The sequence below is a fragment of the Oryza sativa genome, chromosome 4, assembly GCF_034140825.1.
Source record: "Oryza sativa Japonica Group chromosome 4, ASM3414082v1".
Lineage (NCBI taxonomy): Eukaryota > Viridiplantae > Streptophyta > Magnoliopsida > Poales > Poaceae > Oryza > Oryza sativa.
Window position 1 is genome coordinate 21,132,574 of NC_089038.1, and position 13,072 is coordinate 21,145,645.

General features: G+C 48.2%; 2 protein-coding genes across 2 annotated transcripts; both read left to right on the forward strand.

The window, feature by feature from the left end:
• The first annotated feature begins 121 nt into the window (after positions 1–121).
• On the forward strand, positions 122–7,385 carry LOC136356215 (uncharacterized). Its single transcript, XM_066309809.1, has 3 exons — positions 122–1,408; positions 3,020–4,130; positions 7,381–7,385. The coding sequence occupies exons 1-3, from the start codon at positions 122–124 to the stop codon at positions 7,383–7,385; spliced, it is 2,403 nt and encodes an 800-aa protein (XP_066165906.1).
• A 142-nt stretch (positions 7,386–7,527) lies between these two features.
• LOC4335826 (G-type lectin S-receptor-like serine/threonine-protein kinase At2g19130) lies at positions 7,528–10,532 on the forward strand. Its single transcript, XM_015780261.3, has one exon. The coding sequence runs from the start codon at positions 8,269–8,271 to the stop codon at positions 10,321–10,323; it is 2,055 nt and encodes a 684-aa protein (XP_015635747.1). The 5' UTR covers positions 7,528–8,268; the 3' UTR covers positions 10,324–10,532.
• Positions 10,533–13,072: the final 2,540 nt, after the last annotated feature.

Here is a 13,072-nt window from a genome sequence, read left to right on the forward strand (position 1 = left end):
GTTGCAAGGTCCCGCTTCTGCCTGGTGGGATAACTACGTGGCGACCCGTCTAGATGCAACGGAGGTTACTTGGGCAGAGTTTTGTCAAAGCTTCAGGAAGGCACAGATTCCTGAAGGGATTATGGCACAACAGAAGAGAGAGTTCCGTGCGCTCCAGCAAGGAACCATGTCAGTTACAGAGTACTTGCATGAGTTCAACCGCCTTGCGCGCTACGCTCCCGAGGACGTGCGCACCGATGCTGAGAAGCAGGAGAAGTTTTTGTTTGGGCTCGATGATGAATTGACCAACCAACTAATCTCCGGAGTCTATGAGGACTTTGAGAAGCTTGTGGACAAGGCTATCCGCCAGGATGAGCAACGCAACAAAATGGACCGAAAAAGAAAGGCAGCTCAGATCAGCTTTCCTCAGGGGAACAATCAGAAGCCTCGCTTCATGACGGGACAGCTAGGTGGGCCTTCCACCCTGATCGTCTGTCAGCACCGTCCCTATCACCCGAGTAACTTCGACAACGACTACAACGGTGGCAGTCACAACAACAGTAAGCAGCACAACCACAACTCGACTCCACCCCCACTAATGGCACCAGATCAGTCAGATCCGCCAGCTGTGTCAGTTCAGTCAGAACAACCCAAGAAGGGGGCTGTAGGAAAGCCAGGACCCTGCTTCAACTGTGGCAAGCACGGCCACTTTGCTGGCAAGTGTCCGAAGCTGAATCGCACTGGACCCAGGTTCATCCAGGCCCGCGCCAATCATGTGTCTGCAGAGGAAGCACAGGCAGCACCAGAGGTCGTGTTGGGCACGTTTCCAGTGAACTCATATCCAGCAACAGTTCTCTTTGATTCAGGTGCCTCGCATTCTTTCATTTCCAAAAGATTTGCTGGGACACATGGATTATCGGTAGTGGAACTTAAAATACCGATGCAGGTTCATACCCTTGGAAATGATATGAGGACAGCACACTACTGCCCCTCGGTGACTATAGAGATCAAAAGATCACCGTTTCTATCCAACCTCATCCTTCTCGAATCTAAAGACCTGGATGTCATTCTTGGAATGGATTGGTTGACCAGAAACAAGGGAGTGATTGACTGCGCAAGCCGCACCATCACCCTAACCAACGACAAAGGGGAGAAGATCACCTTCCGTTCCCCAGCGTCGCAGAAGTCCGTAGCGAGTCTGAATCAGGCTGCTATTGAGGGTCAGACAGAAACAGTGGAGAAAAGTCCCAGGAAGTTGGAGGATATTCCTATAGTACAAGAGTATCCTGAGGTGTTCCCAGAAGACCTCACTACAATGCCACCGAAGAGAGAAATCGAGTTCCGGATCGATTTGGCACCCGGGACTGCTCCAATTTACAAGAGGCCGTACAGAATGGCAGCTAATGAGTTAGCAGAGGTCAAGAAGCAGGTTGACGAACAGCTGCAGAAAGGGTACATCCGACCGAGTACTTCACCTTGGGGTGCTCCGGTTATCTTTGTGGAGAAGAAAGACAAGACCAAGAGGATGTGCGTGGATTATCGCGCCCTTAATGAGGTCACAATCAAGAACAAATATCCGTTGCCAAGAATTGATGACCTGTTTGATCAGCTAAAAGGAGCTAAGGTGTTTTCCAAGATAGACCTACGATCAGGCTATCATCAGTTGAGAATTCGGGAAGAGGATATTCCCAAGACAGCCTTCACCACTCGGTATGGGTTGTTTGAGTGCACGGTTATGTCCTTTGGACTCATCAATGCACCGGCTTTCTTCATGAACTTGATGAACAAAGTGTTTATGGAGTTTCTTGACAAGTTTGTCGTGGTATTCATTGACGACATACTTGTGTATTCAAAATCAGAAGAGGAACATGAGCAACATCTTCGTCTGGTACTTGAGAAATTGAAGGAGCACCAGTTATATGCCAAGTTTAGCAAGTGTGACTTCTGGTTATCGGAGGTCAAATTTCTGGGTCACGTCATTTCTGCTCAAGGCGTGGCAGTGGACCCATCAAATGTGGAATCAGTTACAAAGTGGACCCCACCAAAGACAGTTTCTCAGATCCGGAGTTTTCTTGGACTTGCGGGTTATTACCGTCGGTTCATCGAAAATTTCTCCAAGATTGCCAGGCCCATGACACAGTTGCTAAAGAAAGATGAAAAATTCAAGTGGTCAGCTGAGTGCAACCAAAGTTTTGAAGAACTCAAGAAGAAGTTAGTCTCCGCACCAGTTCTAATTCTGCCAGATCAGACGAAAGACTTCCAGGTCTACTGTGATGCATCTCGCCAAGGATTGGGATGTGTGTTGATGCAAGAAGGTAGAGTGGTCGCATATGCTTCGCGACAGTTGCGCCCACACGAGACCAATTATCCCACTCATGACCTTGAGTTGGCAGCAGTGGTTCATGCTCTGAAAATCTGGCGGCACTATCTTATTGGCAACCGCTGTGAAGTATACACTGATCACAAGAGTCTGAAGTACATCTTCACTCAGCCTGACTTGAATCTCCGACAGCGAAGATGGCTGGAGTTAATTAAAGATTATGACATGGGGATACATTATCATCCCGGCAAAGCAAATGTGGTAGCAGATGCTTTGAGCAGAAAAAGCTATTGCAATGCCTTATGCACTGAAGACATGTGTGGCAAATTGCAACAAGATCTTGAGCACCTAAATTTGGGCATCGTGGAACACGGGTACGTAGCTGCCCTAGAGGCACGGCCTACGCTCGTGGATCAAGTCAGAGCAGCTCAAGTAAATGATCCTGAAATAGCTGAGCTGAAAAAGAATATGAGGGTTGGAAAAGCTCGAGATTTCCATGAGGATGAGAATGGCACAATCTGGTTGGGAGAAAGATTGTGTGTGCCTGACGACAAAGAACTGAAGGATCTCATACTCACAGAAGCTCATCAAACTCAGTATTCAATTCATCCCGGCAGTACTAAAATGTACCAGGACCTCAAAGAGAAATTCTGGTGGGTCAGCATGAGGAGAGAAATAGCTGAATTCGTCGCACTCTGCGATGTTTGCCAACGGGTGAAGGCAGAGCACCAAAGACCAGCAGGTTTACTCCAACCTCTTCAAATCCCGGAATGGAAATGGGAGGAGATTGGAATGGACTTTATAACAGGACTGCCCCGGACATCATCGGGTCACGATTCAATCTGGGTAGTCGTGGATCGACTCACTAAGGTTGCTCACTTCATACCAGTACATACCACGTATACGGGCAAAAGGTTGGCGGAGCTCTACCTCTCGAGAATCATGTGTCTGCATGGGGTACCTAAGAAGATAGTATCTGATCGAGGGAGTCAGTTCACTTCAAAGTTCTGGCAGAAACTGCAAGAAGAATTGGGGACTCGTTTGAATTTCAGCACGGCTTATCATCCGCAAACAGATGGTCAGACCGAGCGAGTAAATCAAATCTTGGAAGATATGTTGAGAGCCTGTGCGCTTGACTTTGGCGGAGCCTGGGATAAAAGTCTGCCTTATGCGGAATTCTCTTACAACAATAGTTATCAGTCCAGTTTGCAAATGGCACCGTTTGAAGCATTGTACGGACGAAAGTGCCGCACACCACTTTTCTGGGATCAAACAGGTGAGCGCCAACTGTTTGGGACAGAAGTGTTAACCGAAGCAGAGGAGAAAGTTAGGACTGTCAGAGAAAGGCTAAGAATTGCGCAATCTCGACAGAAGAGTTATGCTGACAACCGCCGAAGAGAGCTTACTTTCGAAGCAGGGGATTATGTGTACCTTCGTGTCACTCCGCTTCGGGGAGTACACCGCTTCCAAACCAAAGGCAAGTTGGCACCACGCTTTGTGGGACCATACAGGATCTTGGAACGCAGAGGTGAAGTCGCTTACCAGCTTGAGCTCCCATCTAATATGGTTGGTATCCACGATGTGTTTCATGTATCTCAATTGAAGAAGTGTTTGAGGGTACCTGAGGAACAAGCTAGCTCAGAGCACATTGACATCCAGGAAGATCTGACTTATGTGGAGAAGCCGATTTGTATCCTCGAGACCAGTGAGAGAAGGACCAGAAACAAGGTGATCAAGTTTTGCAAAGTTCAGTGGAGCCACCACTCGGAAGAAGAAGCCACCTGGGAAAGAGAAGATGAATTGAAGGCCGCCCATCCGCACCTCTTCGCCAGCTCTTCTGAATCTCGGGGTCGAGATTCTGTTTAAGGGGGGTAGGTTTGTCACGCCCTGAAGTTCCCCTCCCTTGCTCTAAATTCATAAAATAAATCGTCCGAAGAAATTGTTTAATTTAACCTAGAGAGAAACCCTAAAGTAATAAATGCAAATAATAATCGGAATCGGCATGTGGAATTTTTCTTGGGTTCTACATGTCAAAATACGCTAACAGGATTTTTAGTGGAATTTTCAGAGCCTTGGAAATAATTTTAACCAATTAAAATAAGCAAAGTGCAATATTAAATCCCTGGGAAAATCCTTTTTTCCTTTTTATCTTTCCTTTTTCCCCCTCTTTTTCCTCCTTTGGGCCGCCGGCCCATCTCTCCCGCCCCCTCCCGAAGTCCAGGTCGCCTCCCCCTCACTCCCTCGGGCGCTGACAGGTGGGGCCCACCTGTCAGCCCTTTCCCTAACCTCCGGCAGCCGCCACCATCCGCCGCCGAAACCGCCGCCCACGCCGCCGCTTCCTCCGCCTTCCGCGTCCCGGGCCACGTCGCCCACTTTCCCCGCGCGCCCCGCCCTCCCCGCGCCCACGCCCCACTCCCGCTCACCCCCCGCGCCCGCGAGATGGCCGGGATTCAAATTTGAATCCCGCCTCTCTCTCTCTCCTCCTCCACCTCCTCCACTACTCCGGCGAAATTGCGCCGTTCCCGGCCACGACTCGCCGCCCCCTCTCCCCTTATTTAAGCATCGCCGGCACCCCCTCTCTCTTTTTCCCCATTTCGCCGACCCCTCCCGTGCTCCCCATCGTCCCCGCGCCGTGCAACCACCCACCGCCGCTTCTTCCCGCTACTCCGGCCGCCGCTAGCCGTCGCTAGGCTCGCCGCCGTCTTGCGCCGTCGCCGCCGTTCGATTCGCGTGGCCGAGATCCACCCCGTCCACCCCTCCTCCGTCGAAGTTCGTCGCCGGAGCCCTCATCCCCTCGCGCACGGGTGAGCACCACCTCCACCGCCGCCGTCGGCCATGGTTTCCGATCGCCGTGGTCCATCTCCCTCTCTCTAACCCCTCCCAACCTTTTCTCTAGGTCCTCCCGGAGCCCGTCGCCGTCGTCCTCCCGTCTCTCATCGTTGCTGTTCGCCGTCGCTCCTCCCTCGCGCCGGCCGAGCCCCTCGGTGAGGATCGGTCTCCCTCTCTTCCTCTCTCTCCCTTTGCCGCGCCGCCCGCCGCGTAGCGTCGCCGCTAGGGTCGCTCGCGCCGCCGCTTCGGCCGCCGCCGCCGTCTTTGCGCCGTCTGCCGCCGCCTCCCGTCGCCGGTTGCCGTCGCTGGCAACCGTGCGCGCGCGCCGCCGCCCTCGCCATAACCGGCCGGCCGGCTTGAAGCCGAGCCGAGCCAGGCCGCCTTCCTCCTTTCCCCGTGAACCGCCGCCCGGTGGGCCCCGCTTGCCAGCCGCGCCCCTCCCGCCTTGTGCCACTGCCCGGTGGGTCCCGCCTGCCAGCCGCCCCTCTCCCTCTCTTAGTGTCACTGACCCGTGGGTCCCGCATGTCGGCGCCGCCCCACCCCTTGGATGACGTCAGCCCTGGGGCAATATTGCGCAATAAATTGATTAAGGGTTTTTCTTTATTAGTAAAAACACAGATAATCTTCTAAAAATCATAACTAATTCATCCGAGCTCCGATTAAGTCCATTCAAGTCTCAGTAAATTCATAAAAATGTGTAGAATCCATTAAAAATGGCTTTGTTATCTGTTTCAGTAGTCTTATAGCATGTTTTGCTTGTGTGCTTTGTTTGTCGCGTAGATTTCGGCCGTTTCGTCGATCCGTGGTTTCTCGAAGACGTTGCTGTGGTTCCATCAGTGCGAGAGCAAGGCAAGTCATACATTGCAATTGATCATATTGTACCTAATTTACAAATGTCCCGCATTTCTATTAAATATTGCATTGTTTTACCATATCATGTGGGATGGGTCCTATTACTCAGCTATATGTTGTTTCCCTTATGCCATTGATAACTTGGGTATTAAAATGACTAGATGTTGGTTTAGGAGATGCTTAGCCATGCTTAGTTCAACTAGTGCACAAAAGGGGACAACATTAAAGCATAGACTTGATTATTGGCAATAGCTTTGGATTAGTGCCACCGCAATGGTGTTGGCTAATTAAAATACATTACCTGGTGGGCTGTGGGTGCATGGTTTTGCTAGACGTGCCCATGGCGATTAAGGACCGGTTCGCGGGATGCCCTGGAAGAATTTATCGTACTTACCACAAGCCAGCGTGGGCAACGGCTGGGCTTGTAGTGTAGCTTTTCTCTAGCCGACGTACCCAGGCGAGGGTGGGCGTGATGGAGTTGGGTCGGCCGGGGTGTCCGGTTGATCGGCTGCCGGATTCACCGCGGCACGAAAGGGGGGCTGCCCGTTGCCTGCTGGGGACGGGGGCGAACCCTAAGGTGTGGTGCGATCGGTTAGAGGGGGTTATGCGAAGGGTCCTGTCACGGCCTCTTTCCGGTATGTCGTGGTGGCATGTCGGCGCACGGGAACGTGTCGTGGGGCTGTGTCTTGTGGGTACAGTTGTACACCTCTGATCAGAGTAAAACTATTCGAATAGCCGTGCCCGCGGTTATGGGCGGTCGACCAGATTCACCGTGATTAGTTTCACCCTAGTTAGCTTTTGGAACTGGTTAGTTCAGGTGGTGGTTTGGGCCTGTTGCAACGTGGTGTAACGTTGGACAGTGATTGGTTAATATGGATTAATTACTACAACTGTTTTACTGCTTTCAACTACTGCTTTGAAATGCCGGCTTTATGCAAAAGAACCTTTAGCCTCCCTTGGATATATCTTGCATCATACCTCCTCTTCCGGTATGACTTGCTGAGTACAGTGGGTAGTACTCAGTCTTGCTCTCTTTTCCCCCACATCAGAGTTGAAGTCCTTCTCAGTTGAAGATGTCTCGAAGAGGTTGGTTTCGTCGCTGCCGTCAAGGATGCCTGTGGAATGGAGTCGCCCGCTGCAGGAGTCAAGTCTTCAGGCTTAGCTCGCTTTTCTCTTTTTCCGCTGCATTTGTAATCTTTTATATTTTTGTAAGACGTGGATCTGTATGTCAACAATTGTCGTTTGTGTACCCTGGCTGGTCCTGGACAGGGGTTTAATGCACATTCAGCTTAGAAATTCTGGTTCGTGAATTTCTGGGCGTGACAGTTTTCCAATTGACTGGCTCTCAATCATTTGCAGCTTTGGAGTCTTTGCCCACTGTAATTGTGCACAAAATACAGGTTAGACCCATGCCGACCAGAAGTCATCCAGCTGTGCACTGATCGAGCAAACCAAAGACCAAAGAAACAGGGGTAGTCTAACGCGCAAACGCGTGAATTCACACGCTTCAATTCTAGTAATAGTTAAAAAAAAGTTATGTTTAGCAACTTTCATTAGATATGATTAAAAAAGACCGTCATGATTCAAGAAACTTTCCACAGAAGATTTGAAAATAATTTACAGGAAAGACTAAAGAATACTCGGAAAACAACTTCCAACTATTCCATGTTGAGAAAAAGAATCTCTCTACTTGCCACTAACGACTGACTTGTCCTTTTACAATCCAGTTGCAATCATGTACAAGTTGCAGTATCACTGCCTTTTCTCCTGTGATGGCTGATGGAACTGTCGCGTTTAATATAATCCAGTTGCAGTATCAAGTAGGAGTACAAGTTGCAGTACATTAAATGTACAAGATTCATACTATGAACATCAATTTGGATGTCATAAAGAACTTAAGGACTAGCTATTTACAAACAATAACGTCAAGTTGGATCTTGGATGTTATAAAAGACTCAGTTACCATGGCTACTCCCTATGTCCCTCCCATTCTTTAGCCAACGCTCGATGCCATCTCACCGGGACAAGAGCTCGCCGCCGGCGACAAGCTCGTGTCCAGCAATGGCAGGTTCGCCCTCGGCTTCTTCCAAACCGACAGTAACAAGTCCTCCTCCAATAGCACTCCGAACATTTACCTAGGCATCTGGTTCAACACCGTCCCCAAATTCACCCCTGTATGGGTTGCCAACGGCGAAAACCCTGTCGCGGATCTCGCGTCGTGCAAGCTCCTAGTTTCCAGCGATGGCAACCTCGCCATCGTTGCAACGACCCATGCCAAGAACTCCTCCATGGTCTGGTCCAGCAAAGCCAACATCCCAACCAACACCACCCATGCTGTTCTCCTGGACGATGGAAACCTTGTCCTGCGTAGCACTAGCACAACCAATGCATCATCCACCATTCTCTGGCAAAGCTTTGATCACCCGACAGACACTGTTCTGCAGGGTGGAAAGATCGGCTGGAACAACGCCACCGGTGTGAACCGCCGTCTTGTCTCCAGGAAGAACACCGTTGATCAAGCTCCTGGCATGTATTCCTTCGAGTTGCTCGGACACAACGGCCCTACCTCCATGGTCTCCACGTTCAACTCCTCGAATCCGTATTGGTCCAGCGGAGACTGGAACGGCCGGTACTTCAGCAACATACCGGAGACGGTAGGACAGACATGGCTATCACTGAATTTTACAAGCAATGAGCAAGAGAAGTATATCGAGTATGCAATTGCAGATCCCACGGTGCTATCACGTACCATACTGGATGTCTCCGGCCAGCTGAAGGCGCTTGTGTGGTTCGAGGGGTCGCGGGATTGGCAAACCATCTTCACGGCACCCAAATCGCAGTGCGATGTCTACGCTTTCTGTGGACCTTTCACGGTCTGCAACGACATCACATTCCCCTCCTGCACCTGCATGAAGGGCTTCTCAGTACAATCACCTGAAGATTGGGAGCTAGATGACCGAACAGGTGGATGTGTGAGAAATACTCCGCTGCTCTGCAACAGCAATAAAACTGCAGCAGGCACGGCAGATAAGTTCTATCCTATGACTTCTGTTCAGCTTCCTGATAAAGCCCAGAGCATAGGAGCAGCTACTAGTGCAGATGAATGTGCAGCTGCCTGCCTCAGTAGCTGCTCATGTACTGCGTATTCCTACGGTGAAGGTGGCTGCTCTGTTTGGCATGACAAGCTGCTCAATGTACGACAACAAGGTAATGGTGTTCTCTACCTTCGCCTTTCTGCAAAAGAAGTACTGGAAAGTAGGAGAAACAATAGATGGGGGGTGATCCTTGGTGCTTCAATTGGTGCCAGCACTGCTGCTTTGGGTTTGATCTTTCTGCTGATGATTTGGATCAGAAAAGGGAAGAGATATAACCTCACAATGGATAATGTTCAGGGAGGCATGGGAATCATTGCATTTAGATACGTTGATCTCCAGCATGCAACTAAAAATTTTTCGGAGAAGTTGGGGGCCGGCAGTTTTGGTTCTGTATTTAAGGGGTCGCTAAGTGACTCGACTATCATAGCAGTGAAAAGGCTTGATGGTGCTCGCCAAGGAGAGAAGCAATTCAGAGCTGAAGTGAGTTCCATAGGGATAATCCAGCATGTAAACTTGGTTAAACTGATTGGGTTTTGCTGCGAAGGTGACAGGAGGTTACTTGTTTATGAACACATGCCAAAGAGTTCTCTTGATGCCCATCTCTTCCCAAGCAGTGGTGCAGTTTTGAGTTGGACTATTAGGTACCAAATAGCCCTCGGAGTTGCAAGAGGACTAGCTTATTTGCATTCTAGTTGCCGAGACTGCATTATACACTGTGATATCAAACCAGAGAACATACTTCTTGATTCATCTTTCACTCCTAAAGTTGCAGACTTTGGAATGGCAAAGTTTCTCGGAAGGGATTTCAGTCATGTCGTAACTACAATGAGAGGAACCATAGGATATCTTGCTCCTGAGTGGATAAGCGGAACAGCTATCACATCAAAAGTGGACGTTTACAGCTATGGAATGGTTTTGTTAGAAATCATTTCAGGAAGCAGGAACTCCAGTAAACAATCTTCGCGTGATGGCGTGCATGAAGCTTGTTTCCCCGTGCAAGTTGCACGCAATCTTCTGAACAGAGACATTGACAGTCTGGTGGATGCAAACTTGCATGGTGAAGTGAAACTGGAGCAGGTTGAAAGAGTTTGCAAAGTCGCATGTTGGTGTATTCAAGACAATGAGTTTGATCGACCCACAATGAGTGAGGTACTACAGTTTCTCGAGGGTCTATCTGAAGTTGAGACACCTCCAATGCCAAGATTGCTTCATACTCTTGCAGGAGGTTTAGATTCGAAAATAATGTAATCACTAGTTTTGATCGTTGTTCGTTCACCTAGGTAGTTCTACACGTCACATTTCTCATCTGCCGTTTATATCGTAAGCTTCCTTGCCGCTTCATTATGCCACCCTTGTAATGATTGTAACCATTATTCCCACTCCCAGCAGATTGTTAAACTTACGTGTTACATCCTAATAAATCAGGGGGAAACTTGACCTTTGGTCTGAAGTTCAAATACTTGACCCGAAATTTCAGATCAGGAATGCTAGACATCATATGACAGATTTTAGGGGAGAAATCACGTGAATTTCCGACCTTCTCTACCTACGATTCATGCTCCAAGATCTTCTCCAGCTCCGGCAACTCTAGCAAGCTCGTGAGTAGTTTGCTTTCGGGGTTGGTGTCAAGTGGTGGCAAAGGTGGACGGAGGGGTTTCGTAGCTTAGAGGAACGACCGGGACAGTGGCAGCACGATGGTGGGCCATTGGCCGTGGGGGTGACAAGTGAGATGGCTATGGCGCCACCTTGGCCACGGGAGAGGAGGTGACGGGCTGGTGTTGGTGGCGGGGGAAGCTTGTCATTGGAGTGGTTAGGAGGTAGTGGGAGGTGGTGATTGATCTGGTAGTAGGAGCTGCCGAAGACGGAGGAGGATGGTGGCACCGAAGCTAGGGAGTGTAAATAAGAAATGAGATGAAATGGGGCTGAGAGGAGGGGGCTTCGTGGTCTGGCAAGCCTCAATGGCGTTGGAGGTGATGCCCACGAGGGAGAGGGTGGTGGGGTGGGTAGGCGACATCGGTATGGGAGGCATCGAGATGCACGTGTTGCACCTGGACGTCGACACCAACACGGTTGGCCGCGCCCTTGGCCGTCAATGCCGACGCGGATGGCAACGCGTGGCCACTATCGCCGCCGCCCGTTCCTTGGCCGTCGACGCTAACGTGGATGGTGGCACATGGCCGCCGCCATCCGCGCCTAGCCACTGCTGGAGGAAGACGGCTCGGCCGCCGGTGGAGAGTGATGGCTGGGTGGGTGAGGAAATGAGGATAGGGTAGAGGGTGGGGAAATTAAGGTTTGGCTTTGTATATGATAGGCTAGATCGGCTTTTTGGGCTTGCAATATTAGTATTAATAGTCTAATATACACCCTCGGGGCTCTGCGGGTCATCCGCGGGTGGCTGCCATCCCCCGCCCCCGCCCATGGCCGGGGCACCGACCCGGACTCTCCACAGGTCAAAATCAGCACCCGTCCCCGACCCCGTAGGGGCGGCCCCACGGGGGAAATTGCCACCCCTATGGATGGTTATATTTTGATCCAACAGTTAAAATTTCATAATATGGAACCCCTAGAACATTCTAGTTTATATATAGACAATGTCATTTTAGATATTCATGAGAACGTAAATGTCATCTGGAAATCCTGGAGCCAGGATGGAGTCAGGATGGAGTCAAGATGTAGAACTTATGTTAAATTGATAAAATTGGTGTTTATAACATTTTTATATCTGTATGTAGTATTTAATCTATGACATGTCAGTTTGAAATTGAATTAACTATGGTAAAAGAATCTTACAAAATGTTGTACTCCCTCTAAGCTGATAATATTAGTCGCTTTGAACAAGGGTAAAGTCAAACTTTAAAATCTTTGACTATAAATAATTTCTAAAATATTTATCTTAAAAATATGAAAACCATATGTGTAGATTAGTATTAAAAAGTACTTCAATAAAATCATACTCCCTCCTTCCCAAATTGATTATCATATAATGGAATCCAAAATTTTCTCAAATTGATCATCATATAACTGTATGGACACGGATTTAATCGGAATACAATTAATACATCATGGGAGAATGTGTGCATGGTAGGGTGTAATTGGCATGGTGTTTTAATCGATGCATGCATTGTGGGAGAATGTGTGCATAATGTCTTGATTGATACGATTTAAATTATCCTTGGTCTTGGTGCATAAACACATATGATGATCATTTTGGGATGGAGGGAGTATATTTGTTGATATTTCTATATATATACTTTTTGGAGACTGTGTCCTTGTCCAAAACGACAAGTATTATCAACCCCAAGGGAGTATTCCAAATGAGACCTAGATGATAATAGTTAGTGCACGTGCAAGGCACATCGACATATAAAGAATTGAGTAAATATTCTTATATTCTTATTTTTTTTATACAATAATGGTGAGAAACACTGGTTGATGGAAAATATTTTGAATCCCAACGTTTGCAAAAATGAGAACCGTTGCAAATACTATCAATTGAGTCCATAGGTAACAAGAAGAAAATTTAAAGTTCTACAACCTAAACTAATATTTTATTACAATGAAATTATAAATGCAAAACTTGTAAACAATTTCTAGTTCCAACATTAGTCCATGTTAGTTGCCAGATCAGTTCCCCTCAGGAGATTAGGTATTGTATTACAATCCAGTTTTGACCATTCTAATCCTAAGGTAACCTTGAAGAAATCGTGAATTTTGTTTTGGTAGGTTTTCTCGAACATATGGATACATATAGGTTATATGATGCATTCAATACACTACTAATTTATTTATTTCAAACATAACAAATGAAATGTGTGCACGTGCATTCAAGAGGAGCATACATCCCACTGTTTGTTCACAACGGAACACTAGTGCCTGTATCGACTATACTGACCATACTTATCTAAAAATTAGGTATAGATGGTTTTAAAGCATTTAGTAGATAACATATATATAATTCAGATGAGTCTATAGATATGGATATACTCGTCAAATGGTC